This window comes from Brachypodium distachyon, chromosome 5 (assembly GCF_000005505.3).
Source record: "Brachypodium distachyon strain Bd21 chromosome 5, Brachypodium_distachyon_v3.0, whole genome shotgun sequence".
Taxonomy (NCBI): Eukaryota; Viridiplantae; Streptophyta; class Magnoliopsida; order Poales; family Poaceae; genus Brachypodium; species Brachypodium distachyon.
This window is the reverse complement of record NC_016135.3, coordinates 20,833,183-20,860,608: the sequence shown is the minus strand read 5'-3', so window position 1 is coordinate 20,860,608 and position 27,426 is coordinate 20,833,183. Positions and strand designations below refer to the sequence as shown.

The 27,426-nt window shown below is 47.9% G+C and overlaps 5 protein-coding genes across 6 annotated transcripts; 3 read left to right on the top strand and 2 right to left on the bottom strand.

Moving 5' to 3' along the window:
* Positions 1-230: 230 nt before the first annotated feature.
* On the bottom strand, positions 231-3,278 carry LOC100843536 (protein WHAT'S THIS FACTOR 1). Of its 2 annotated transcripts, none has more exons than XM_024456394.1 (2): positions 1,723-3,278; positions 231-521 (listed from the first exon to the last, which is right to left on the bottom strand). In XM_024456394.1, the coding sequence occupies exon 1, from the start codon at positions 3,107-3,109 to the stop codon at positions 1,898-1,900; it is 1,212 nt and encodes a 403-aa protein (XP_024312162.1). In that variant the 5' UTR covers positions 3,110-3,278; the 3' UTR covers positions 231-521; positions 1,723-1,897. The 2 variants fall into 2 exon arrangements, with proteins under 2 accessions (XP_024312162.1, XP_024312161.1); XM_024456393.1 differs by having other exon boundaries at positions 231-487.
* A 1,084-nt stretch (positions 3,279-4,362) lies between these two features.
* Positions 4,363-6,038, top strand: LOC100831202. Its single transcript, XM_003580220.2, has 2 exons — positions 4,363-5,102; positions 5,207-6,038. Exons 1-2 carry the CDS (start codon positions 4,554-4,556, stop codon positions 5,846-5,848), a joined length of 1,191 nt encoding a protein of 396 aa, XP_003580268.2. The 5' UTR covers positions 4,363-4,553; the 3' UTR covers positions 5,849-6,038.
* Positions 6,039-7,977: 1,939 nt separating this feature from the next.
* On the bottom strand, positions 7,978-9,185 carry LOC104585395 (calphotin). Its single transcript, XM_010241899.3, has one exon. It carries the CDS (start codon positions 9,076-9,078, stop codon positions 8,164-8,166), a length of 915 nt encoding a protein of 304 aa, XP_010240201.1. The 5' UTR covers positions 9,079-9,185; the 3' UTR covers positions 7,978-8,163.
* A 2,622-nt stretch (positions 9,186-11,807) lies between these two features.
* LOC100830892 lies at positions 11,808-16,043 on the top strand. Its single transcript, XM_010241897.3, has 5 exons — positions 11,808-12,269; positions 12,659-13,057; positions 13,929-14,021; positions 14,786-14,925; positions 15,415-16,043. The coding sequence occupies exons 1-5, from the start codon at positions 11,937-11,939 to the stop codon at positions 15,851-15,853; spliced, it is 1,404 nt and encodes a 467-aa protein (XP_010240199.1). The 5' UTR covers positions 11,808-11,936; the 3' UTR covers positions 15,854-16,043.
* Positions 16,044-16,782: 739 nt separating this feature from the next.
* Positions 16,783-20,856, top strand: LOC100830380 (ELMO domain-containing protein A). Its single transcript, XM_003580217.4, has 9 exons — positions 16,783-17,692; positions 17,787-17,896; positions 18,357-18,425; positions 19,058-19,173; positions 19,259-19,313; positions 19,562-19,682; positions 19,846-19,893; positions 20,161-20,255; positions 20,346-20,856. Exons 1-9 carry the CDS (start codon positions 17,629-17,631, stop codon positions 20,445-20,447), a joined length of 780 nt encoding a protein of 259 aa, XP_003580265.1. The 5' UTR covers positions 16,783-17,628; the 3' UTR covers positions 20,448-20,856.
* The last annotated feature ends 6,570 nt before the right edge of the window (positions 20,857-27,426 follow it).

The following is a 27,426-nucleotide window of genomic DNA, read 5'->3' as shown; positions in this document are numbered from 1 at the left end:
AGAAAGAAACATTTGCATTACAGCAGAATATCAATCAAGGTAATATGGACCTGAGAATCAGAATATGGCTTAACATTGCACAGAGGTTGATGCTCTTAACGACTGATCTGTTGGAGCAGAAAATCATCTGCCTCGTTCAAGGAGTAAAGTGGAGAATAAGAGAATTTTCATTTGATTTCCTAACCTTGAAGTGGCAGATGATAGTTGCAAAAAGCACAAGCTACTAGAAGTAGGGACTAAGAACAGTATATGAGCATTCAGGTTTTATTAAGCCAATGAAATGACTTAGAACCTAAAACATCATAGTTGAATGTCACATAGGCTTGCTACAGAAATGTCATGGTGGGGGCAGAAATAATCAAAACTGCACCAATTTTACACAAAACAAGAAAGAACATGAATTCATAATAATCGTGGCAAGCTCAATTTCATTTGTCTTACAAAAGTTGCCAAGACTTCAAAGGCTCCTCGGTCAGCATCACTTTAGCTGGAAAGATAGTAAGCAGCAAGAGTCAGCGATACTGCGAAGATCAAGGCAATCAATAGTGAGATATGCTGACTGCCCTCACAAAAGGTTAGGAGAGCATAGTCTTTTCACTCCTACAAATGAAAATTATCTTCAAATCAATTTAGAAGTATCTATACTCTAATCCAGTCCTAATCCAACAGATCTTCTGCATGCAGGAAATGATATTTTCATTTGATCGTTGTATACCCAAATCTAATAACATTGTTGTCTATCCTAGTGAGGATTGCTTCATGCCATAAAAGAAACAGTGTCTAGAAATGAAAAGTATCTGCAAATCAATTTAAAATTACCAATACTCCAGTCCTAATTCAAAATTCAAACAGATCTTTTGCATGCAGAAAATTATAATTTCATTTGATTGTTGTGTACCCAAATCTAATCTAATATTTGTCTATCAAAACAAGATTGAAGTTCCGCCTACTAAACTGACATCTAAATTGCAACCCTATGTTGCCAAAGTGAATTTCGACTTAATCCTAGTGAGGTTTGCTTCGTGCCCCAAAAGAAACAGTATAGCATGAGCTTCTGGAAGCTAAGGTATCCAGCATACTGACATCAAACGCCGTGCGAAGATACTTATAGCAGGCCACATGCCAATCAAATAAAAAGATCAGATGATGAAGTGCTGGTTGCTGGTTCAAACTGCTTTTGTCTGGCCGACTCTGTGTGTCGTACATTCGTATCTGTCGCTGTATGCAAACATTGGCGTCTTTGTGTTTTCAGACTTGATGTGAGTTCTTGCAAGGCTGGTGCGGCAAGTGAATGTTTAAAATTTAAACTATGTGGGTGAATGCTGTTGTTCTGTTATCTGGTGATAGTGGAACACAATCATAGTAACTGCAGCACTAGATACTACAATACTACTTGATGGTTTCTAAATATACCAAACAAGTTTTCCCCTGGAACATGTTCTTAGTATCCTGTGGCAAATGCAATCACTCACCATGGTGATCTCACGGCTAAGATAAATTAACAAGAATCGGTACATGAGAAGTATTGGATTAACTCCTAACATACAATGGCATCGTGATAACTCTCATGCTTTCCCAAGGCCCAGAGAAGTGAGAACCATAGCCATATTTTTACATTCCCAACCAAAAAAGAACATGGAAATTAGGCCTCTACAATAGCATTCTACTTCTCGAGCCTGTAATATACGATACATCAAGATTTTGATGGAACTAGCTACTTACAGTGGTGTAATTGCCTTCTGAAATCGTTCAATTGGGGGCACTTAGTTGAACCAAGCTGCACTACTTTGGGGACGACAGGGTGTTAAGTTAAACCCTGTTGCTGAAATCCTGACAGAATCGACCACCCATCATCTCAAAACAGCAAACTTCAGCAAGTGCAACTCACCATTCCATGTCAATCATATCCATCACGTTCATACTCCTCATCATTATCAGGCCCATCATCATCCACAATCTCCATTCCAAAGCACTCAACATCAGCATCAGCATCCATCCCCTCCCCTTGAAACTCCTCATCACCATCCAACGTACCCTCCTCGTCGCCATCCTCGTCGAAAACCAGCTTGGACAAACCCTTCCCACGGTACAACACACCAGTGCGCATCACGTAATGCACCTTGTCCCTCACCGCCGCAAGAGGATGGTTCTCCACGAGCTTCCCCCTCTCGTACCCCTCCCGAAGCACCAGTGTCGTCGTTTTGCACTTCAACGACAAGTAAAACACCCCAGGGTACCGTGTAAACAGCCTCGTAAACTTGTGAGGCAGACCAAGCTCCTCCCGTAGTAACCGGATAGCGTTCCTCCGCACCATCTTGTGCACCATCAGCCCGAGCAACTCATGGAGCAAACCAATGTTCCTCTTCTCGTAGATGTCACTGTCAGGGTCGATGCCTGATGCATCATCGTACGGCGAGATGTAAGGCAGCCGGTGGAAATCCTCCATCCAGGCCTTGACCTTCTTCATCCCGCCGTACCCCCTCGGGAACCGCATCGGGAACGCGAGGGGGGCATTTGTCGAGGACGGCGGCCGGGACAGGGCGCGGTACGTAGCCCCGGTAATGGACTCGGCGTGGCGGCGCTGGAGGGAGGATATGGCGATGTCCTCGGGGAGGCGGGAGGTGGACAGCGAGATGTGGTTTTTGGAGACTGTGAAGAGGTCCGGGTGGGAGGAGGGGAAGGCTGAGGCGAAGTCGTAGGGCAGGCCGAGGTCGAAGCGGAGCGGCAGGATGGAAGCCAGAGGGAGCGACCTGGAGCGGGTGAGGAGGAGGAGGCGCGCTAGGCGGAGGTGGGAGTCGACGGCGGAGGCGCGGGCCAGGCGAGCGAGGAGGATATCGGAGGCGGGCGTGAGGGAGAAGGAAGGGAGGGAGGGGAAGCGCGGGTGCGGTTGCTCGGCGAAGAGGGTCGGGTGGCGGCGGAGGAAGCGGAGCACGGGGAACGTGAGGCCAAGCGGCTTCTGGAAGCGCGCGAGGGCGTGGGCCGGCACGGGGGACGACGGGAGGCGGGCGATGTAGTCCAGCAGGAGGCAGGACGAGCGGATGGAGGTGGTGCGGGCGATGAGGTGGTCCAGGCCGCGGTTCTTCACCCATTTGAGCCGCACCTTCTGCATGCCGGCGGCGGCGGGCGGAGGTTGCTGGTGGAGTTGGGGAGTCCGGTCCGTCCAGGAGACGGCGGAGGGCGATGGTGGCGGCGCGCGTGGACTGTTTGAGAAAATGCTTACGAAGGTACTGTACGACCGTAAGTAGGAACTAGAAAGCGGCTAGGTTTCGTGTAGACAACCCAACCTGCCCTACTGGGCTAATAGGCGAGTTAGGCTCGAAAATAGTTGGGCTTTTTATCGCTCCATCACGATCGTACTCCGTAAAAGACTAAGCTTCCTCTAAACAAAAAACCCGTAAAAGACTAAGCTCTACTGTCTCACTTACCACTGCAATTCTAAAAAAAACAGTGAAGATATGACAAGACGGCGGGCGTAGTGTATTTAATGCATCGATAGGAGTTTTATCAGCAGGCATAGTCTTGTTTAGCAAGGCTAGAACGGTCATCCTAAGAGCTACTTTTTCTACTGTGTACAGTAGGACGGACGCTGCATGGATAAGCAAATTTGTATTCCTTGTGGGTGTGACACGTGTCTAGCTAACGTGTCACGCTACACACCGTGGCACTTGTGGTATCCCTTTGCTTATAAAAAAAGGACCAGTGTCACCGGTCAAGTGGTTCCAACCCAGCGTGATTAGAACATAACGTAGCATACATCCAAGTAGCCAGCTCGGAAACCCCTCGGATGGAGGTGGTGCCGGCGATGAGGTGGTCCAGGCTGCGGTTCTTCACCCACTTGAGACGCACCTTCTGCATGCCGCCGGCGGCGGACGGAGGTTGCTGGTGGAGTGGGGGAGTCCGGTCCGTCCAGGAGACGGCGGAGGGCGATGGTGGCGTCGCGCGTGGACTATTTGAGAAAATGCTTACGAGTAGGAAGCGGCGAGGCAGGGCAGAAGGGGAAAATTGTGCGCTAGGTCATGGCATTCCGATTTCCGAGTAGACTCTACCCAGCCCAGTATAGGTTCGGCGCGGACAACCCAACTTTCCCTACTTTTTTTTAGAGGACCCAACCTTCCTACTAAGGCTACAAGGCTTGTTGGGCTAGCACATAGTTGGGCTTTTTATCGGTCCATTACGATTACTAAAGCTCTATCTCAGCTGCCACGCAGACACTGCAGCACAACATACGCGTGACCTGAACAGCCCGTACAATGCTGAACCATCAAATTGCCGTGGTAATAAGTAACCAAGCCAAAACCAAACGACATCGTCGTAACAAGACCAAATGCAGGCACCAACAATTTGTATCCGCGACGTAACAAGCTTCCGCACTTTACGACGCGACAAACAAAGCCATGGCACGTAAAGCTTTTGGACTTCGCATCGCGTAAGTGCCCCAACATTCAAGCAAGCAGCATTCGATCCCATCGCGCAAGTGCACCAACACACAACTTGCATGAAACCATGTATAAATTGCGCAATGCTCCAGTTGATCCCCAAAAAATCACTGGCTGATGCCTTGGCGTGGCGGACTGGCGGGCACGGGGTGTAGAGAAACTAATCAAATGGCGGCCGCGCCGGCGCATATCCACATCGAGTCGGTACAGACCGCCGTCCCGACGCGCGTCGCGGCGGACCGCGGGCGGCTGCTGCCCATCGCCGTGCACGGGCCTGCGCTCACGGCCGCGGAGCTGCAGCGTCGGTTCCTCGCGGTGCTCTACTACCGCGGCACGGAAGGCGTCCACGGCCAGCAGCTGGACGAAGGCGAGGCGAGGGCGCGGCTGGAGCAGGCGGTGTGGGTGACGGAGGCGCTCAGCGCGGCGCTGCCCGACCACCCGAAGATGGCCGGCCGGCTTCGGCGGGGCTCCGACGACGCGCCGTCGTGGGGGGTGAAGCTTAGCGACGCCGGGCTGCGGTTCCTCGTGGCGTCGGCGGACACGACCATGTCCGCGTTCCTGGCGGAGGAGGCCAAGGGCGCCCGCGAGAGCAACGAGTCGGCCCTGGCGCTGTGGACCGACGTGGACCCGCTGGACCCCGAGATGTGCGCCCCTTTCGTCATGCAAGTAAATATGGACTTTCCCCTGTTTTCCTTCGTATATGCAAATATGTTATCCTCGTCTTTAGCTTAAGATCGTAGCACAAATTCCGTGCTTCCCTTTCGATGCAGTTCACACGGTTCCAGGACGGCGGCTACGCCATCGGCGCGTGCTGCAGCCTGCTCCACGCCGACCCGCTGTCGCTCGCCGACTTCCTCAAGTCGTGGGCGCGCACGCACGCGCAGCTTCAGGCGCAGAGCGAGCTCGTCATCAACCAGGTGATACGGTACACGCACTACTTCCGAAGCCCAGCCGCCGCCGCCAAGCGCCTGAAGTCCGTCCCGCTCGTCCCCCCATCCGCCGAAAGCACCACGAAGACCGTGCTCTTCAGGACTGCCGCCGGCGGTGACGCACCGGCCGCCGACGACCGTCGCCAAGCGCTCGCTGAGGCCTGCATCGCCCAGGCCAGCGAGAAGCTGGGGGTCGAGAAGCCGGCGCGGTTCACGGTTCTCGCTGCTGATGGCTCGGGAGGGCTGAACGTGCATGCGTGCACGGGGCAGACGAGGAAGACAGCTGCGTCTCCGGGGTACGCGCTTCGAGATGCGTGCTGGCACGAGGCCGGACTCGAGGAGGTCGTGCTGGACGGGAGCAAGCCCGTGCACGTGTCCTGCAGCATCGTCTCGCCGTGTGCCGACGAGGGGCTGGTCGTCGTGATGCCGGCAGCGGCAGGGGGAACCGAGCTTTTGATCAGCGCAACTGCTCCGAGCTGGTAGGAAGTATATATATAAAGGTGGGACATAGGCACACGCCGTTTGCAAATGGTACATACGTCTACAGTATTGGTGCAGCGAAGTATCTGACCAGATAATGGAACTGTGACGTGTTGGTGAAATATCAAACATGATTATATGTAATTCAATTGCTGACTGGCAATCTGAACGAAATAAAATGGACAGATGATCAGACGAAAATAAATGTCGAAACGAGCTCTCGTTTATTATTTAATGGAAACTACTTCCTACGTGCTCAAGGCCCGACCGAACCAGGATTAGACCCGAAGCATGAGGTGAGGCCGAAGCACGAGCCCAGACCAGCATGTCTAGATTCTATAACCCGAGTCTCAAAACAAAGGCCCGGAAAGTATTTTGAGCACCAAAGGCCGGCCCAACTCCATCGTCGTTCTGTCGTGGTCTACTCCCTCCCTCCACACAGGGTACTTCTAGATTTTTCTTAAATCAAACCTTTTTAATTTGATCAATTTTACAGAAAATAGTAACAACATATATGATATCGAAATGGTATATTATGAAACTATATTTGAAGACGGATCTAGTAATACTAATTTGATGTCATAATAAAAAGATGCTACTTTTTGGTATAGAGTTTATCAAATTTTAGTTTTTTGACTTAGGACAAAGGTAAAAATACACTTATTAGAGGACGGCAGTCCAGCTAAAGGTTCTTAAATTTCGCATTTTTTTTTATCGGATTTGCTATTGAGAAGTCACAAAAAAAATTAGTTAGATATTTTGACGTGCTTGACCGTTGGATTAAAATCCAACGATAGCAAGCGAGGAGGGGAGAGTGAGAATGACCCTCAAATGTTAATGCAACGGTTCTGATATGCCAACTTAGCTTTAAGGTCATTTGCTTAAAAATTAAATGACTAGAGAATAGCCAAACCCTTTTTTATTTGTAAGCTATGAAAGAACGAGATGTCTTTTAAACAATGTGTTCCCGACGTGTTCAACATTTTGGGTTTCCATTATTTCGGTTGCGGCTCTTTTCAAACCGACGAGGTTAGTATGTTTTTCATTGCAAAGACATGACGGTACATGAAAATGTGAACAGCGGAGCCAGCAATGTCGACTTCAGATAACTTTTGGTGTAAGATTTGGACTTGGGCTAGAATAAAAAGGAAAAACAAGGTTCTGTAAATTACTAACGGAAAGCTCTGCGCCGGAAAACAACAGTCTTTGCATGGACAAGAAGTCCAAAAATCCAGATGCACCACTCCAAGTGTACGTGCGGTACAGGGTACACCACCTCGGTGTAAGCGAGCTTATGCGTTCATTACGGTGCTCTAGCTTTAGCTTACCTATTTAGGTAATCTGCTCGTCTCGCCTGGGTTATATTGAGACCGGGCCACCGACATCGGAGCGTGTGGAACGTACCGGGGCAGCAAAATGCCAAGATGCGCACGGACGGGGATCGTACGAGCCAGCGCCCCGCGGGCCTCGTCCAATCGGCCGCAGACGCCTTCTCTCCGGGACCAGCTCCAAACGATCATCACAACCCGCACGTACGTACAATGTTTACATGTGCCCATGTCCTGAATGAAAACCTTGTTCTATTCGCGAACCAGACGGCCACGGCCTCTCCCCCGCCAGGTCACCACTCACCAACCGGCGACCGGTGCATGTTTCTCTGCTCCCTGCCACGCCCTTCGCGGGTTTGCTTGATGAACCGTGGAACGCGCAAAGCGACGTGATTTACTGATTTTCCGTTGTCGGTGAGTGGGTGGTTGAGAGTGATTTGATCATGGGGCTTTTCCGTTCGTCATCTTCCGTAAGCAGCGGAACGCGTGTTACGGCCTGCCGTGTCCCCAGACTCTGCGGACGCAGGGAAATCCCTGCAGATCTCGTGTCTGATACGAAGGGTCCCGTGCTTCTCAGCCTGTGCGATGGCGCGTGAACGGGTTGTGCGACTATACATGCATTGCGATATCTTCATTTGCATCGACAATGGTAAACCACAACGATTTACTACTGAATGGCAACAACAAAGGCGTAAATAACCACGCACCAGGGTTCGGTGTGAAACGGAACGAAACATGATACCTCTCGGATATATGCGCAAGGTTCTCGCGTGAGTTTTTGCAAGGTTCTCTGTTCTCTCGACAAATCAGAAGGAGCAGCCAGTATCCATCATCCATATATATAAGAAGAATCGAATAACAAATGTGTTCGTACACCTAGAAATAGAATCATACATGCATGCAAGTATGCAACGGTCCAAAACGTCAACGGGATAACACGGCACGCTCGTGTAACAACAGCACGAGCGCACGTAAAACAAGCTCTGCAAATTAAAACAAGACCACGAGCCCTGCAGCCGCCAACGTCACCACGAGCGCGGCCACGCCGGCGCGCGCACCCGCCGCCGCCGCCGAGTCCTCCTCTCCCATGGGCGCGAACGCGGGGCTCGCGGAGCCGAGCGGCGTCAGCGCAGGCGCCATGATGGGCGAGATCTCGGGCGCCATGACGGGCGAGAGCTCTGGCGCCATGACGGGCGACGGAGTCGGGGCGACGCTCGGAGCCGGTGACACGGGCGCCGGTGCGGGGGCCGTTGCTGGCGGCGCGACCGGGGCCATGAGCAGCGGAGACGGAGCGAATGCCGTGGGAGCCGTTGCCGGCGGTGCGGCCATGGGTGAAGCCACTGGAGCAAATGTGGCCGGAGGTAGCGCGGCAACGGAAGGTGCTGTCGCCGGAGGAGCCGCGGTCACTGCCAGAGGGGGCGCGGAGACTGGGGCCGAGGACGTGGCGACTAGTGGCGGAGAAGCGACCGAGGACACTGGAGGTGACGTGGCGGTGAGCGGTGCGGAGGCGGCAGCTGTTGGCGGAGCTGACGTGGCAGCGAGCTGTGGAGAGGCAGCAGCTGTTGTCGGTGGTTGTGTCGTGGCAACTTGTGGCGCGGAGGCGGCGGCTGTGGTCGGCGGCGCGGCGGACACCTGCGACGGCGAGGCGGCGGCGGCGGTGGTCGGCGGCGCGGCGGACACCTGTGACGGCGAGGCGGCGGTGGTGGTCGGCGGCGCGGCGGACACCTGCGACGGCGAGGCGGCCGAGACCTGCGTCGGCGATTGGGCCGTGGTTGGCGCCGCGGCGGAAGCCTGCGGAGGGAAGGCACTGACCGGAGCAGCGTTCGACCCCGACGGTGACGAGGCAGGCGACTGCGCAGCGCAGGAGACGAGGAGAAGCGAGAGCAGGAGTGGGACGAGCGCCATTGCTAGCTGTTTAATTAGCTCCTTGCAAATTGCTCTCTGTCAGAGTGCTGTCACTGGTTTCCTAGGCAACGGGAGGTGAGTGGCAGAGCAAGAGCTGGGTTGACGTATATATAGTTGCGACCGCCGTGCGCGCAAAACTGAACCGACGGTGAACCAGACAAACCAGACCAAATCACCTTTACTCCGACGCTGCGTAGGGAACGAACCTAAGCTTCTTACTGTCATACAGCAAAGCGGGGTCCTCCTCCTGCTGATCGATCGAGGCAGGTCTGATATTCAGTGCACGCCGCTTGCATCCGCAAGGTACGTTGCCAGGCCGCAGTGGCTCGTGCGTAGCTATCAATGCATCGGTGCATGCGTATACGTCCAGGTTTTCATGCCCAAAGTCCCAAACAACACGTATTTCTCCGTTAATCGTCGTTCTGCCCAAGCAAATCGCGCTCTGAAGTCTGAAACGGCTCGTACAATTATTCTGCGTGGGAACAACAACCTCGTACAGTTCACCTTCCAGAAAATTAACTCCTTGGATGAACAAGCAACGCCGCGATTTCGAGGATGCACGGTACGGGATTGCATCGCTTTGCACAAGACTGCAGAATTGGTACAGAGGGGAAGGCAGTGAGAGATCGTTGCATGGCTATATGAATCGAAGAACATCGATTGAATGCGTGCACGTGAGGACGGTGGCTGGCAACGAGTCGTGGTCAGGCACTCAGGCCTGAAGCAAGTTTAAATTATGCCCGGCCCGATTGATCGACCCGAGCTAATTAAGGTTGGTCCGGCCGAACTTAATTTCTGCAGCGACCGACACGTACGGTTCTCCCGTCGTTCAGCGTCATGACAGCTATAGAGCAGGGAACGCTCGGTTAGGAGCACTCAACAGATTTAGTCGTTTAATTAACAACCGAAAGCATCCACGCCTTGCCGCATAGTACAAATTAGCCAGGCAATTACTACCAACGTGTGTCCTGCAGACTGCAGTTCTCTGATGGTACCGTTACCTTTGGAGGAGGAGGAGGAGGAGGGTGCAGTACAAATCAAGCAGCTCTCCTCACGCCAATGCCATGGTTTTCGCCAAGATTTTAACCCTTTTCCAACCACTGAGGCTTGATCCTAGCTACTGTCCTCGCAATTGCGCCTGACGGGGACTCACAAACTAGATCCTGGCCATCATGTGGCAGAGAAGTCTCAGTGGACAGCCTGGATGGCTGGATATCGCGCCAGTCTTGGGAGCCTCTTCTGTTTAGCCTCACCAGGGCTCACTTGGATACATGGCACTGGTACAATGATTAATTAGGCATGCATTACTGCACCACCAGCAGCAGCGCATGCACCAACCTAACTGAGCTTATGATTTCCCTTTCCATCACACTGTATCGTGGCATGGCAAGAGTCATGACAAACATTTGAAGGCTAGAGGGACCCTGCATGCATTGCAAGGAAAGCAAAGCTAACCCTTTTAACCCTCCGCTTTATTTGTTTCTTTGCCGCCTTCTCTCCAACTACCAAGTACTAGTAGCACTACGATCACTGCTCGTCGGTGGCAGGAACTATTTTGAGAGGGTTATTCTTCAAGCCCATTGCCTACGTACCCCGTTTTCATCGGAGACAAAACTCAAAAGGTATCCTTCTAATTAACCCACGTGATTGCTTCATCTAACAGCTACTAATTGATCTCTTAGCCGCTGCTAGAATTGCCAAATGATCACCAATCGAGGTCGATCTCAAGAACGAAATAAAAATGATCATCAACCGACACAAACATAATGACGATGTCCGGAGGTAGCTAGCCAAGCAATTGTCCGCGTGGACCGTGCACGTACGGAGACAGTACTTTCGCTGTGCCATGCATGTCAGAGATAATTAACTGCAGCCATTAACTGGCTGTTCTTAACGCCTTGATTAGCGTTGTCGGTGGCATGCATGCATGCGTGGAACGTGGCTGCTAGAACGAAGGAACGCGTAGGGTGGGCGAGCTTTTCCTCCTAATAATTGGAATGAAAATAGGCGCGGTCGCTTTTTCCGGACCAGACGGCCAGACCGCCCTACGCGATCGACCTCGCAAAAGTTAGCCAAGCTTAGCTGCTCGACAGGGCCGGGCCAACCGCCGCGCCATCAATCATCGCGCGTACGTTGATGCGGTGCGCGGCGGCGGCGCTGGCGGGCATTTGGGCGACGGTGGGTTTGGGTCTTCGGGCATTTGGGTGTCGGTGACCCAGTGGCCCTGAATTATCGCCGTACGTGGAGGAAGCTGGAGTCTGGCTGAGACGGACCTCGACCTGTGAGGCTGTGATGAAGTGAAGTACTCCACTCCACAGTATTTGTTCTGTGCCAGGAGAACAACGAAGGAAATTAATTAAACTGGCCCCTAATGTGTCCGCATTGTGCAGTCCACCGGTCAGTATTCAGTACTCCTTGATTCTAAATTCTTGACTCAAATTTAACCAAATACGGATGTATCTATTCTTAAAATGTGTCTAGATACATGTAATATTTCGACAACAATTTAGGATTGGAGGGAGCACTCAGTTTTCTTGTTGTTTTCCCGCAAGACTACAAAGGCTCTCTAGAAAAGTGTCTTTCCGCTTAGAAAGCGTATCAGACTCCGAGATCCCGAAAGCGTATTTTTGGTATACGCTTAAACGCTGGAAAAGCAGTTTCTAATAGACGAACATAGAGGTTCCCTTCCTCCGCCTTCCGCCTCCGTCCTGACTCCTGCGCGCGGGGCCCGCATGTCAACGTAACAGCGTTCGCCGAGCACTATCCCCAGAATTCAGGCCGCGCTTTCGCTCCTTCTGCACTGCACACCCGCCGGAGCAGCTGCGCCTAGCACCACCTATCGGCTATCGAGATATAGCATGCAGCCGCCGTGCCTGGGCGCGTGCGGGGGCAGCCTCGCTGTGTTGGGCCCCGGCCGCCGCCGTCCCTCCTCCGTATCTAGGGCTACCGTCTCGTGCGCCGCCGGGGGCGGGAGGGCGTCGTCGAGGGGGAAGGAGAACGTCTGGAGCGTAGACAACGATCGCGCTGCCGCGCATAAGGACCGGTCCCAGAAGAACCGTCGCCGCAGGCGTCCGGGCGGGCGCCGTCTGCCGCCGCCGCTTCCCGGGAGGAGGAAGGAGAATGATGCGGGCTCGAGGGTTTTGGTGTCCGGAGCCATGCTGGTGGATGTCGAGACCGTGCTCCAGACCCAGGTACGTTGATACTACCAACGGGCACGAGTAGTTAATTTCGCTGCAATTGTACGATGGATACGTATTTCCAATTTGGCCTGCAAAACCATTTCCGGGGAGAATCGTGCCGGGATTCCAATCTGCCATACAAAATCTCCTCAATTGCTTCAGTTATAGGGTGTGTTTATTGCAGTTACCAAAGCTTGCTACATAATTAGACATTTTAGTCAGTAGTCTATTGTGCACTTTTGTCAACTGATGTCTCTTTGCTTCAAATAGCGTGAAATTATGGAGAATGAGTTGGGCAAAGCATAGTTGCCACTTGCCATCCAACAGCACTTAGCATGTGAGTAATTTATACCTTTCGATTGAGTTTCTGATATATAGACTATTGTTTTCTTTGATCTTAGGAACCTGTTATAATGCCTTCTTGGGATACATTTGCGAGTAGCTTGAGTGGCATATGGAAGGGTGTCGGAGCTGTGTTCTCGCCGATCACAGCAGAGATGGAGCCTGTTGGACTGGGAAGCAAAGAGGAATACCTTTACGATTGCTACACTCTTTCTCAAATTGAGAAGATGGATGATGATGTTCATGGGTCCGTAATCCAAAGGAAGACAAATTGGGTGCAGCTCAATCCTCATGGGGAAGCTGAGAAGCAGAGTGCCGGGCATTATGGTTGGAATCATGACAGTTCAAGTGAGAAAGTAACTGTTGATTTGCCTGCGCATGAATCCTTTGATCTTAAGAAGAGCGAGGTACTTGATGAGGATACTATTACTATGGAACCTGGGATCGTATTTTTTGAGGTGGGATTCATTTCTCTTCACCTTTTTTCTGTCTTTTTTATCCCTATGTTTCCTGAACATTGTGTTTCATTCTGCCGGTACAAGTTACAACTTCATGATTGTTACAACTTCATGATTGTCCTTGCTTACTCTGTATATTACGTTTACGATAACTAACTGAACCAAAAATCATACGCTTTTACATATTTGTTAATTCATACCCACGACCTATTTCCGGCTGTTAGACATTGAATGATGTTTTAGAAAAGCCAATTTGTTGTGAACTTGTGATGTTTAACCTGGAACCTCTCAGCAGGTTGTTCTTCAGTGCAACAACGCTTATTAATAGATGTTCATGGGTGCATTCTCACCATCTAGATCTGGGGGAATCATGTCTGTCTTGCATCTTTGGACTGCTTTACATGTTTAGGGCTTTAGGCTCTCCCTTATTTTACCTAGATGAGTTTAACTTGAAGAGCCAATTTGTATTCAAGCTAAGTTTCTGAGCTCAAATTAGCCATGCAAGAAAAACTAAAACTGATAGAGGGAAACTTCTGGCCTTCTGGGCAAGATATAGAGTTTATCTCATTAGTTCATTACTGCGCCTTGGCCTACATGGCTACAGCTATAAGCTGAACAATCTATCTGTCGAGATTTACTTCACCTATGTCAAACTAGCCCTGAGGTCCCTGACTTTCGTTTAAGTTAAATATATTAGTGAAATTAAGTATATCCTTTATTGATCAATCACATTGTTTAACTGGTCACTAGTGTTCGCTGTGGGACTGGGCTACCATCTTCCTGTTTTAACTCAGTGTTACGCATTTCTTCTTGTTTTGTAAATTTTGAATAATTCACTAATTCCTTTGTCCACTGCATGCTTCATTTTCAGGATGGATCATACTCTAGAGGTCCGCTTGATATAGCAATTGGTGAATATGATGAATCTAAATACTTCCTTTCGCCAACTTATAAGTTTGAGCAGGTATGTTACTGTACTTAGGTTTTCTTATTGATCTCCCACTGAATATGTTTCTTGTTACTGCAATGTAAGGATGCTTCTTCACATATGCTAACTTGCAATGGTTCAGGCTCTAACACCTTTATGAAAAATTATTGGTGAGGTGCATGCCATGACTTTACTAGTTAAGCTTTATTAGATGGGCCTTTTCGCCTGTTCAAGCGCACTACAATAAGAGGTATTGAAGGCTAGGCTGATATCATATTCTTGACTGAGAATCATCTTTTGATTGATGCTTTCCTTCAGGATTTTTTTTGGGGCATCTTACAGAGGAATGAACCTAACGGGTGACTGATAACTATTGCATATTGATGTAAATAGAACCGTATAGAATTCTGAATAGTGAAATCACCATTCGCCAGTGACAGTGATGCACATGCTTCTGATGGTGTGCTAGATACTTACTCCTGTTTCTTTGCTTGGTTACAACTTACAAGACTCTGTCTCATCTAGTCTTACAGAAATATATGTAGAGGAAGCTACTAAATGACTAGTTGGTCTTTAAGAAAATGATTTCCATGTCTTCTGAGAGCACTGCTGCAACTATTATGGAAGGGAATTATAAATGTTATGTAATTATAAATGTTATGTATATGTATATAATATGGTACAATTTCATGTCTACATGCCTTTAAGCTTTAACCTTCGCCTTTCAACACTTTGTGTTGTACTTCTATGAGTTTTGATTTGCCAATCAATAACTGATTATGTCATTGAACTCTGTTTAGTGTCTGGTCAAAGGATGCCACAAAAGGCTACGTATTGTGCATACTATTGAGTTCAATGAAGGAGGAGCTAATATACAAATTGTGAGGGTTGCTATGTACGAAGAACAATGGACCAGCCCAGCAAATATCCATGTTGAAGAGTAAGACGTCTGTTATCCATTTCTACAAGTTAACCTGTTTTTCTGCTCATGGCATATATCTTATTGCTATTCGACAATCATGAACTTTTGCGAGGGAAACTGTAGGGTATAGGGGTTCAGCAATGATGAGTTCATTTTCTAATAATTCTAGATTGGTACCACCAATCCAGAAAGGACATAGAATGGCATAACAGAGTGTCCTTTGAAGTTGCTTTTTATTTTGAAATCTTGGCTGCCACTGCTTCATTTCATCTTCTGATTATGCTTTTCATTTTGAAAGCCTTCAATGCATTCTCATATCCACCTTGTGCATGGTTTGGTCCTGACGATCTGGATTGTTTTCCAGAAGATCTTGGCCTCCTTGTAGTTTGGCAACAAAATCTTCATGTCTCAGCAATGATCCCATCATCCACAAGACCCATCAATTTTCCTGTAGATTAATGAACTTAATGATTTGGTTTTCCTTAATGACACATACCTTCCATGCAGCGATGCCCCTGTTGATGTTAGACCTTTTTCTCAAAGAAAGCGGACAAAACCATCAGAACTGACAGGCTCATGGAAAGTATATGAAGTCAGTGCAACACCAATTTACAGTGAGGAGATACAAGAACTAGAGGGTGGAGCCCCCTTTGTATACTTGTGCATGGAAACCATGAAGAAGAGAACCTTGCCAGAGAGTTCAGTTTTCTTTGGGGAGGAGGAGATGCTCGACATGCAAGATGTGACTGTACTTTGGTTACCTGGTGGTGTCACTGCCTATGTTGACGTGGATAAAGACGGTATACTCTGTATAGGAGTTAGTTGGTACTCGGACGAAGGGATTAATCTGGTGATGGAGAGAGACTATGGAACCGATGGGAAGCTCAGAGAGGTTCGGACAAAAACAGAAGTTAAGCGCAGGTGGAATCAACCAGTTCCACCATAAGTCAAAGATTTTGACTCTTTCCTTGAGCTTTCTGTTTCTATTAACGCCTTCGTTTCTGGATAGGAGTGTAGCTAGCAGCAGCAGTGTCTATGGAGGCATGAGTTACAATAAAACTGTGTGCCAGTTGATGTACATCATAGACCAGCTTTAAAATTTCTTGCCTCTGTTGAATCTGCAGGCTTCAGTTTCATCACTAAGAAAATGAGGTAAAAACAAGCTCAGGAGGAAACCTAGGCATTTGCTTGCCATGTGCATGGCCATATTTAAATGCTCTGAAATGGTTCATCTAGATTGATTTATTTAGACCACTTGCAATGGAACTTGCTGACAATCTTCCACCCGTAGCGCACTTTCTCTAGATCTTGGATGCTTTGGGGGACAAGTTTATGACCTTGGTCAGTAATTGTGAATAAACATTAGCTTGAACTACTCTAAAGACAAATGAAGGTACAACCCCTATAAGCAATATTAGCTATCAGGTTCATGCACTATCCTGTACAATGTGCAAGAAAAGGTTATCCCTTTGATTAGATCTGTATGTTTTCTTAATTTGATTGTCAATATAATTTTTTTAGCTTGTTTGTTGGAGAACAGGGGTGGAACTGGAACATGGTCATGGCTCACTGTCACGGAGCAGATGTAGAAGCCCAGATTTGGAACCATGTAGAAAGGAAAACATGCAATAGATGTACTTGAGACCTTAAGAAAGAAGACAAGAACATTGCAACTCCGTTTACAGTTTTACACTCTTAACCTTGTTGCTCAATTTATAAAAAGAGTTCGCCTACAGGACATGTAGGGATTATAAGAACAAAGTAGGAGTACCTTTTGCATTCCTTTATTATTCCAGTATTGTTAACATGGCATCTATTGCTTGCTACAATGAACACATGCTAAAAAGGCATTGCACGGTCATGCTCCATGAAAAGGTTCTTTAGTAGTACTGTCTATATGTTCAAGTTTATCCTGGAGGTTTATCTTTGCACAGTAGGTGGGAATAATCATCTTGATGTGCAATCATGCTTCATGTGAGCTCTACTCTAGTTGGTTCTAATAATCGCCTGAGCAAGCTTCAAACACAAGGTAAAGCACTGGATGAGTTGGGGCATCTCATCAATGGCCACCTTTTTCTTCTTTACTTTTGCTTACTAGTAGCTTTTGACTGATTTCCCTCTCAAGAAATGTCAATTAACAGGCCAACAGATCAGCAAGCGAATGTGACTCAAATCCTGCAACCATACAGCTTGTGCATGGAGTGCAAGAGTAACTGAACAAACTGTTGACATAACAATGTATAATCTTATTTCAAACAAAAAAAACTTTGGGAAAAAATTCTCTGGAAAAAAACTTTCAAAATAAGAACCATGTGCTCGTTGCATGAGATTTACAGTTGGTTAGATCTAGCTAAAAAAGGAAAGTGACAGGACACGAACGCAATTATCCGCAGCCAAAGCCAAGGCCCAAGGGCAACCAGAAGAGCCAAGCTGCCAGCGAAACGAACGCCACCGAGAGAGGGCGGAGATAAGAGAGCGCCGTGCCGCAAGGCCTCGTGTCGTGGAGTCCGTCCCCCTATTTCTCTCGTGATTCGCCCTTGGGATCTCGCGCCCGCCACGGTTGGAAGCCGCAGCCAGCGATGGGTTCCCGCGCTGATTGATCCCTGCGCGTAGGTAGTCACAGCCTGGGTAGGCACAGGAGCCAGAGAGAAGAGAGAGGGAGAGAAGAGAGGGAGGTGCAGGGCAGGCCGGAGCGCGGAGAGAGCAGCGCCCACGCGCCACATGGACCATAATGCCGGCTCCTTCCTCGCCGTCCGCCGCCTCTCCGGCCACCACACATCACCGGGTACGTGGGTCGCGTGGGTGTGTGATTCCGCTCGGATCCCCCTTTGCTATTTTTCAGGAAAGAGGCTGACGTCGATGTGTCTTTTCTGTTCCAGCTGATGTTGTGTCGGGGTCGACGGCGTGGATCGGGAGGGGTTTTTCGTGCGTGTGCGTGCAGAGGAGGGACAGCGACACGCGCATTTCCTTCGATCTGACCCCGATTCAGGTGAAACTATGCTCTCGTTTTTGTGTATTTCTCGTCGATGCGGAGATCTGGGGAGTCTAGCTTTGTAATGAGAGCGACAATGCATTCGTTTTGAGGCATGAATGAAACGCTTACTGGAAACACAGCGAGTGCCAGAGCATACAAAGCAATTGTTGTATTTCATTATACTTGTGCTCAGGACTCACGGCATGATTGGTCCCTCGAATCCTAGCTTCTGATAAGAACACGAAAACTCAGCTATGCCAATCTCATTTTACTGCCTTTTCGTGCAACGTTTTAAATAATACTCCCTCTGTCCGGAAATAAGTGAATTGGATTTGTTTCTATACAAATCCAAGTCACTTAATTCCGGATGAAGGAAGTACTACTTTCTGGATTTGGAATGTCATGTGGTAGTCTTTAGGACTTTGATCTTCAAAGGTTCCTGCACGAATGTGACAGCAATTAATTTCTATTGCAGGAAGAGTGCCTACAAAGATTACAGAACCGGATAGAGGTGCCTTATGATAGTAAAAACAGAGAACATCAGGTATGTGCTGTTGAACTGTGGGTGATATCGCCACTGATGTGTTTGATTGTTTGTTATAATGTGCTATTTAAGACACCTTTATTGCTGTATTTTAAATGAACACGTGTATTCTCGTCAAAATCCTGTAGAAGCTTTGTTCTCTCTGATTATAAGAGTTACCAGTGGGTTCACATCATATACATGAGTTACCTAACAAAATAGCTCTTTTCTCATGTTTGCTTCACCGGAAAATGGGAAAAGGAAAATTTGATATTTCCAGAGTATCAGGGCATGGAAACCAACTCAATATACTGAACATGTAGTTTACCAATCAATTTAGTTAGACTCACTGTGGCCCTTAGGTATGTTAAAAAGCCTAAGGAAATTGTATTTTGGTATATGAGTACATTAGCCGATTGATCCGGCAATGCAACAGCACATGCATGCATATAGTTTGTTCTCTAGTACTATTAATTGTTCCTGGTACTGGACCCCCGAAAGAACTATAGCTATCTCTTTTTTGTTTTGATATAGGAAATGTCAGCCTACATTTTTATGTTCCATATGATCAGTTATATCTAATTCGTCACCACATGCACTAGACAGTCCGCAAGATGTTACTTACCCATTCATAACACCTTTGTTCATTATAGGAAGCACTGAAAGCCCTTTGGCATGCTTCTTTTCCTGGAACTGAACTTCTTGGACTAGTATCAGATCAGTGGAAGGAGATGGGCTGGCAAGGGAAAGATCCATCCACAGATTTCAGGTATTGTTGTTTCCCCTTTATTACCATACATGCATTTTATCAAATAATGTATTTGTTAATTTTGCACGCTACGCTGGAAATACAGGGGCGGTGGATTTATCTCTTTGGAGAATTTACTTTACTTCGCTAGGAACTATCCAGTGAGTACATAACCCTTACCTCTAATGCTGGTTCAGATTCATCCCTTGTTCTCCCTAATGCTAGAGCAGGAAAGAATCTCAGGGCTCTGTTGGGTTAGCTTCGTTTGGCAATTGAGCAGCTAATGATCCTTTGAAAAATAGCTGTGCTGTGGAGAAAATAATCCATAATATATCTGATTGGCCTAATAGATAGCTAATATTTATGTGTTGAGCCTTTCATTCATCTCAATAAGGCACTTCATGTGCAGAAATCCTTTGAGGAGCTCCTTTGTAAGCAGAATGGTGACAGAGCTTTGTGGGAATATCCATTTGCTGTAGCTGGTGTAAATATTACATTCATGCTCATTCAGATGCTTGACCTTCAAGCAGGTTTGTTCATTCAAATTTGCTGTGTTTCTTAATTAGCTGAGCGATTTACCTGTAGCTATTGTTTCCCTATGTTCAAGAGAGACAAAAACTGTAAACTAGTTTTGCAATTGGAAGTAACTAAGTGTATTCGTGGCACAGTTACTGATACTGATTTCTCCTGCAGCTAAGCCAAGGTCTTTGATTGGAGCAGTGTTCCTAAATCTGCTTATAGGTACAGTCAGTGTTTTACTGTAACATTTGGGAAATATTGAAATCTTACGTGACTGCTCTTCATGTTTCAATGCACATAGATGAACTAAGGGCAGTCAGAACTTTGGCAAACAAAAACAAAATGACTTCCATAGCATAGAAATTTATGTCCTCAATATCAGATGACACTGCAGGTGTAATAAGTAACACATCATCATAGTAAGGGAGTGCTGCTAATATTTCAAGTACCTATAGATACTAACATCTAACACTTGTTAATTTTTTCCAGAGAATGATCGAGCTTTTGACATTCTTTATTGCATAACCTTTAAGCTGATGGACCGTAAATGGCTTGAAATGCATGCCACGTATATGGATTTCAACGTATGTATTTCTTCAATCTGAAATCTCCTGGTTACATTCTTCGTACCAAGCACCTTCTTTCCTTACCAAACTGTGATACTCTAACTGCAGGCTGTTATTAAATCTACACGACGCCAGCTCGAGAGAGAGCTATTACTTGAAGATATTCAACAAATTGAGGACATGCCGTCGTACTGTTTCCTCACACGTTAGCAACTGAAGTAGCGAAGACTCACCTAACATCAGTACAGCACTATGTGTAGTGAAAGTCTTCATATCTAAAGAATTTTGCCCTGCGGACTCATGGGCGAAGCCAGGCGGGTGCATCAGTGCGTCACCTCAATTGCTTATGGTGTTATCTTCCACTAATTAACAGTGATAAAGAGTAAACCGATGGAGGTTATTTCTTAGTTCCATTGCGGTCACTTGATCCCAATGCTTATGTACTCACTTTGCCCTGCTGCGAACCCATGTACATTGAGCTCATGTGTGTCAATATAGGATCACGGATGTGCTTCTGTGGTCTGTTGGACCAACTTCTGATATCCTGAGCTCCTGGATCTGCATGTTTGGGCTTTCTCTGACCTGACATTTAAGAGTAACCGGCTATCTGAACTGCAGCTGGGACATTCTATTAGTATTTGTAGGATGTTTTTGGAAACATTTTGTCCCAGACACCGGGTCTTCTCGCTACAGAATGGCAGTTCCTAGGTTTCTCTGTATTCAAAGTTCAAGTGGGAGTATCCATCTGCCTTGTGAAAAAAAAAACTGTAGCCACTGTCATAGATAATGTTGCTGCATCCATCTTTTGCACTAAATACCCATATTTGTGTGTCCATGGAGGGTATACTGATGTTATCAATATCACTGAACTCAGATGAAAAATACTCATTTGGGAGTAATATGGCGGAACCACCGTACCTTCAGAAGGCAAACCAAAGCAAACATACAAGATGTAAGGAAGCTTAGTTTTTAAATGCAGACTTCCCAAAGAATCTATTGGAAATTGAGTGGAAGCTTGACGTCGAAAGTTTCAGAATTTCGAGCCCTTGGCTTTCCGATAATGAATATATGTGACGCCCGTGTTCACCTAGGAAGCAAAAAATAAAGTAACAAGTGTTTGCTACGATCAGATAAACACACTAGTAACTATTCCTCTGATCCTAAATTCTTGACTCAAATTTGTCCAAATATGGATGTATCTATTTTTAAAAAGAGTCTAGATACATGTAATATTTCGACAACAATTTAGAATCGGAGGGAGTACTAAGCAAATAAAAGCAGTAAACAAAAATGTGTTTAAGCGACCTCCGAATTTCTATGAAAAATGCTGGGAGTGCTGCACTTTTCTGAATCTCCCGGTGCTCCTAAAAAATGAAAAAAATATGAGTGAATTCATTAGATAGGTGTCTACAACGCCATAAAAGTTTAGAGTCAAATCCATGATACACATAGAAACAAAAAAAAAGACAAATCTCCGGTAAAAAAAAAAGACAAATCCGGACATGAATAGTGACTGAAAATTTGTCTTATGCTTTTTTTTCCCACAGGTAGATATAAATATATATAAACATAGTTGTTTTAACCCCTTGTTTCTTTAAGCGAGTTTAACCCCTTGTTGATCGCCGACAAGATTGACACACTAAAAAACTGGACGTCAAAATGGGTTGGCGGAAACAGAGATGGTGGAAAAGGCTGGGCTGGCGGAACTGCGGAAGGGTAATAACGCCGAATGAAATGGCGGATCCATCTTTTTAGCGGGTGAAAGGTTTTTCTCCCTCATGGCCCATAGCCAAAGGGGCCCTTTCCGCCAGTCTAGTTAGCGCTAGGTTGCTATCACCTTCTGACGCGACAATCGCCGGCCTTTCCGCAGCCCATTTTTCACAATGTGGTTCGATGAGGGTCATCCTTGCCAATTCCAATTCTGTTGAGGTAAGGGTCAGTTCAGAAAAGAAAAAAGACCGAAACAAACCCAGGACATTTGGCGTCGATCCGTGGTTAGTCTACTGGTCTACTCTACTCTAGCCTGAGTTCTGATTGCTTTCCTAGCAATGACAAAGCACATGCATTCCAGCAAGGCGACACGAAGCGAGCAATCAACGGATAAAACGCTGCATCAGGAGCAGATGTGCAACGATCCCAGTCCAGGCCTCGAGATCGATCGGATGGGGGGTCTCGCGATCACATCAGGTCATTTCCTGACACCCGGAGATCGGATTAGATATTACTACTCCTTTCTGATCGAGTCGTTGATCCTTTCTGATCTGGTAGACTGGTAGTAGTGTCTGTCGATCGACATGAGGAGAGGCTGCATGTCACGATGAGAAAATCTTGGGCGCTGGATCTCCTCCGTACGTCATCCATGGGGCACCCCCACTACCCCCTCCTGTCTAGCTCGTGTTCGTGTCTCTTGGCGCCTCCTTTTGCCCGCGTGTTCGCGTACGCCATCTTGGGCTAGGCTACCTACGATTCCTTGCCGCTGAAATGGAATAATGAGTAGGCTAATATAATACGGAGTACTCGTACACGGTACGTTGCCGCATAGATAGATAGATGGACGTGGACCGTGGACGTCTGTCTCTGTCTGGGAGCCTTTCTCTGCGAGGATTCTTGTCTTCACGGGTCCGGCCGCTCATGTGAACGAGGGCATGCATTGCACCGATATGTGGCAGATCCTCACTCCTCTGCAAGACTGCAACGATACTCTCCGATGCACGTGGCGTTGTATGCAGTACTACGTCGTTGTATGTAGTATGTACTCCCTGAAAATACTGGGTGACGCGCAACAAGCCAAGTAGCCAACAACCCCGCCCGTAGACAATGGCAAAACAGCGTACGTGTATACCGGCTGATCGAGGGCCGACCGGCACGCATGGGCAAATGGCCTCGATCGATCGCGCACGCGTGATTTGACGATCCAATGCGAGGCGTGCGTACGTACGTGAAGCGGCGCGGGCGATCGAGCCGGCCGGGTACGTAGCGTGTGCCGTGTGGTTTGCCGCGTGCAGTGCAGGGTAGGGCATGCAATATTGCAATGCATGCACGGCCGCAACCAACAACCAACGTCCCGTGCGTACGTAGTGTCGTGCGTGCGCGGCCGCCCGGCCGGGGTGCGGTTCGTGTGCGTCTGTCTGTGTCCCCCGAAGAGCAATGATGCTGCTCCTCCGCGGGCAGCGACCGGCGTGTGGTGGGGGCGCCGAAAGCCTGCGACCCCGGCCGGCCGGCGGGCGCCCACACCGCCACCAATTACAAAAGCGCCAGCATGCAACCTGCACTAGCCCTTTTTTTTTTTGCCGTATCGTCGTTCGGATTATATTGGTCGCTTCCTCTATCATCTAGTGGATCACACGTCTTCATGCCCCTCGGCCTCGTGTGTGCGTACGTAGGTACCACCGTACCAGATCGATCGAGAGTAATGAAAATTGAAAAAGAAAGAGAAACTTCAGATGGAGATGCACGCTATCTGTTTCAGAAATCTCGAGGTGGTAGCTAGCTAGCATCGTAGGATGCATGCAGATCGATCGATGTGCATCACACGTCTCGCAGTCACCCACACACATGTCGTACGAAAAAAGGCTACATATGGGCCCGATCAGGGCCGAATCACCATCATGAGATGGAGAGGCCCGTAGGGGAGACGTATGGGGTGCGCCATCATAGTCTGGTTGCTAGGCCGGTCGAGTGTGAAGGAGCAAGATATGCAAGCCATTTGGATTTGGAGGCATTCGAGCGGCTCATGATTCCGGGCATCGGTTATTATTATACAAGGCAAGAACCCGGTCGAAAAGCAAAAGGAAGTGTGATCTTGCATGCCCATGCATCGATCGAGTTTGAAACCGATCTGTTCTCCTAGTACAGAGTGATTGGTTCATGATCGAAATAAAATATGGCTCCAAGAAATGGTTTCCTAACCTCGAGTTTTAGATACCCTAAAAATAACGAAAATGGATTTCTCCAGTACCTCGCTCTATCGTGGTCTCGGAGAGTTAATTTAACCAAACATATACTCTTTGCAAGGCGGAACCGACAGGGGGGTAAACGATGTAGTTTATGTTCAAATGATGAGACTATTATCCTAACCACCTTGTTGAAACATGCCAGGCGAGATAACACTGCGATTCCGCCTTGCAAAGATTGCATGCAAAAAAAGTGTCATCGCCTGACATGTCACGGTGAGAAAATCAACTGAGATTTCCCAAAATTTCACTTGTCCGTAACGATAAAAAAGAAATCCTTGCCGGGCTCCTGGCTTGGTCCTTGCTCTTCCACCTTGTTGTTGCGGCGGCATGCCTCCCTTCTCCAGAGCAAACAGACAAACGCGCTGTCTATCTGAGCAATGATGTCCATTTTTTTTTTTGCCAAGATGACTATGACTGAAAGCAACGACCAGCCATGGATCGATGAAAAAGCGGCCAAGGATCAGACAAAGAAAATACTCCAGTTGCAGACCTGCACGCAAGAACACTCAGCCTAGCTACTCTCTCCCTACCATACAGTACTGTTCTGCTTCAGCTAAACCTACTACTTTAGGTTTCTATTCTTTTCTTGCTGGTTCTGTAGACTGTAGACTGTGGTAGTAGACTCCCAGTATGCTTACTACTGTCTGTTCATCTCTCTGCAGTCTTTATATATGCTCCTCCCTTTGTAGGAACACCATGCATGCAGAAAGACTTGGCAAACGGAAACTGTACAGCCCCACTGGCCACTGCTCCTCACAATCACATGCTTCCTGTCTCTCTCCCCTCGTGGCTCGTGACCAATTGCACGCTGGCCTTGGAGGATCCCCCTGATATGGATCCAATCCTGCAAAAATATGCATTGGATTAGATTGGAGTTGGGAATCAGGAGATAAAAAGAGAGAGTTGCTGCTACATGATCGAGGGGAGGACAAAGCAAGTGGGCTCAGATACATGCAGGTACATGGGGATCGAGACAGGATGGCGCTGAAGAAGAGGCTTTTTGCAGCAGCTGCAATGATAAAAATTCCCTCTCGCTGCAGCTAGCTGGAGGTTAATCTGGAAAAACATCACTGCGAGTGCTGCTGCAATGCATTTGGTTGGCCACGGTTGCTGGCTGGCTGCAGCTATCCCCACCACTTGCCCATTGAGGCCTATCTGTTATTTTGATCCCTCTCTTCTAGTTTTCAATCCGTGTATCATGCGTGCGACCATGAGCTAGCACGAGCAGAACTGCAGAATGGCCACAAGCACTACTGCCCAGTGGCTACTGCAGATGCATGATTGGGAACCAATTCTGCACCTGTTTCCTCTCTTGTACATGGAAGAGAACTGTACACATGTTTTTCCCGGTGAGGAGCTATATAGCATAGCAAGATTCCAGTGCAAATGGAAAGATTGTTTGTCTCAGGTGTTTACTATATGTCTAGCACAAATTTGTGCATATAAATATGTCACTACCGGAAAACGTGGAGTTGCCGGCGGCAACACTCTTTGCCGGCGGCAAAGAAGCCGATATGCCGTGGGCCGGCGGAAAAGCCCACGGCATAGGATGGGCCGCCGGCAAATCCTAGGAAAGCCCGTCGGCAAAGAAAGGCCCACGGCAAAGAAACCCTGCACGTGGGCCCGCGTGCGCGGTTAACGGCGGGCGAAACGGCCGGCGGAAAAAAAAAATCTTTGCCGGCAGCCACCGAGAAATGCCGCTGACAAATCCCAAATTTTTCCCGCGCGTCCCGTTCAAATTTGGACACCAGCGCGAACGAAATTTAAAAAAAAAAAGAAATTACTCTTTGCCGGTGGCCGCGAGGAAGGTGCCTGCAAAGCCCAAATTTGTTTTTTTTCTTCCAAAAATCCCCCGTTCGAATTGAACCGAGCGAAAAAAAAGAAATAACCCTTTGCCGGCGGCCACGATAAATAGCCGCCGGCATAGGATGCTTTGTCGAAGGCTCTAATATTATTAGCCATCGGCAAAGAATATTATTTTTTCCTTTTTTTGTTTGGTTGTGATGTAAATCAACCATATTGTAAATACATAGAGCAATATATATTGTTGTTTAGATTGAACCCAATTTGCACTTATTTATGTGACCATTGCACCATTTTTTAGCCAAATGGCTAAGTTCTGCTTCAAATATTACAATTGTCACTTCAATGCCTTTATTTATATCTAATTATACTATTCCAACTTTATTCCATAGGTTTCTACTGGTGCAATGGGTGGTGGATGTTGAAGGTGGCCGAGTCACCTTCTTTTCATGTATGAACACTTGTAATATATTGCTACCATGTGATGAACACTTGTAATACTTTTGTTGTAAGATATGTGATGTTTTTGGACTTTCATGAGATGTTTATATGCTTGTGATGTGAATGCTATATGTGTATGCATTAATGATTTTGTGTGGATGTATTGCTGTGATGTGTCTGAATATATATCTATATATATATGCTGTCAAAATATTTTTAATTGCTACAATAAAAAAAACAAAAAAATCCTTTGCCGATGGTCACAGTCCTGGCCGCCGACAAAGTCTAAGCGTGGGCATGCCCCAGATCGTGCCGCATGTCCAACCTTTGCCGGCGGCATTTCCGCCGGCCGCCGGCAAAGGCCGACAGGTGGGCCACCGCCTGGCACGCGTGACCGGCTCACGGCGTGCCACGTGCCAACCCTTTGCCGGCGGCATTTTACCTGGCCACGCGTGGGCCCTTCCGGGCCGGCCACACGTGGGCCCAGCCGTTAACGCCACTGCGGCCGTGATCTCCTTTTCTTTGCCGGAGGCCGTTGTTTCAGCCGCCGACAAAGGCTTCGCTGACGGACCCGTGCGAAAGCCGCCGGCAAAGAATCCTTTGCCGGTGGATCTCCGTGCTGACTCCGGCAAAGCCTTTGCCGGCGGCTCCTGGCCTCCGGCTTTGCCGGTTTCTCCCGTAGTGTGTATGGCAAAGTTGTTGCATGCGATCCTCAGGTGGAGCATTTCTGCATGCACACAACAGCACAGGTATCTATCATCCTCATCCATCTGTAATTCTGTGTGCACATCAGCACATCGGTTGGTCGCTCGTGTCGACGAGTTGTGTGTGTCCTTTGATGCATCATGCATGGCATATGGACGGTGACGATTCAATAAAGGTTCAATAAAAGAGTGGAGTGTGCGTTCAAGCCTTTTTAGTGGAACTCCCCCACAATTATTGAGCAATTGCAGGGAGCAAAAGGTACAATCTCACTGCAATATGCCTTG

Bases quoted from the DNA above. Each gene is read 5' to 3' on its own strand.
- LOC100843536 (XM_024456394.1), bottom strand. From the start codon at position 3,109: ATGCAGAAGGTGCGGCTCAAATGGGTGAAGAACCGCGGCCTGGACCAC.
- LOC100831202 (XM_003580220.2), top strand. From the start codon at position 4,554: ATGCCTTGGCGTGGCGGACTGGCGGGCACGGGGTGTAGAGAAACTAAT. The intron at 5,103-5,206 runs GTAAATATGGAC...CTTTCGATGCAG, and splicing joins GCGCCCCTTTCGTCATGCAA to TTCACACGGTTCCAGGACGG.
- LOC104585395 (XM_010241899.3), bottom strand. From the start codon at position 9,078: ATGGCGCTCGTCCCACTCCTGCTCTCGCTTCTCCTCGTCTCCTGCGCT.
- LOC100830892 (XM_010241897.3), top strand. From the start codon at position 11,937: ATGCAGCCGCCGTGCCTGGGCGCGTGCGGGGGCAGCCTCGCTGTGTTG. The intron at 13,058-13,928 runs GTGGGATTCATT...CTTCATTTTCAG, and splicing joins CTGGGATCGTATTTTTTGAG to GATGGATCATACTCTAGAGG. The intron at 14,926-15,414 runs GTAAGACGTCTG...CCTTCCATGCAG, and splicing joins GCAAATATCCATGTTGAAGA to CGATGCCCCTGTTGATGTTA.
- LOC100830380 (XM_003580217.4), top strand. From the start codon at position 17,629: ATGGACCATAATGCCGGCTCCTTCCTCGCCGTCCGCCGCCTCTCCGGC. The intron at 19,314-19,561 runs GTGAGTACATAA...CTTCATGTGCAG, and splicing joins ACTTCGCTAGGAACTATCCA to AAATCCTTTGAGGAGCTCCT. The intron at 20,256-20,345 runs GTATGTATTTCT...CTCTAACTGCAG, and splicing joins CCACGTATATGGATTTCAAC to GCTGTTATTAAATCTACACG.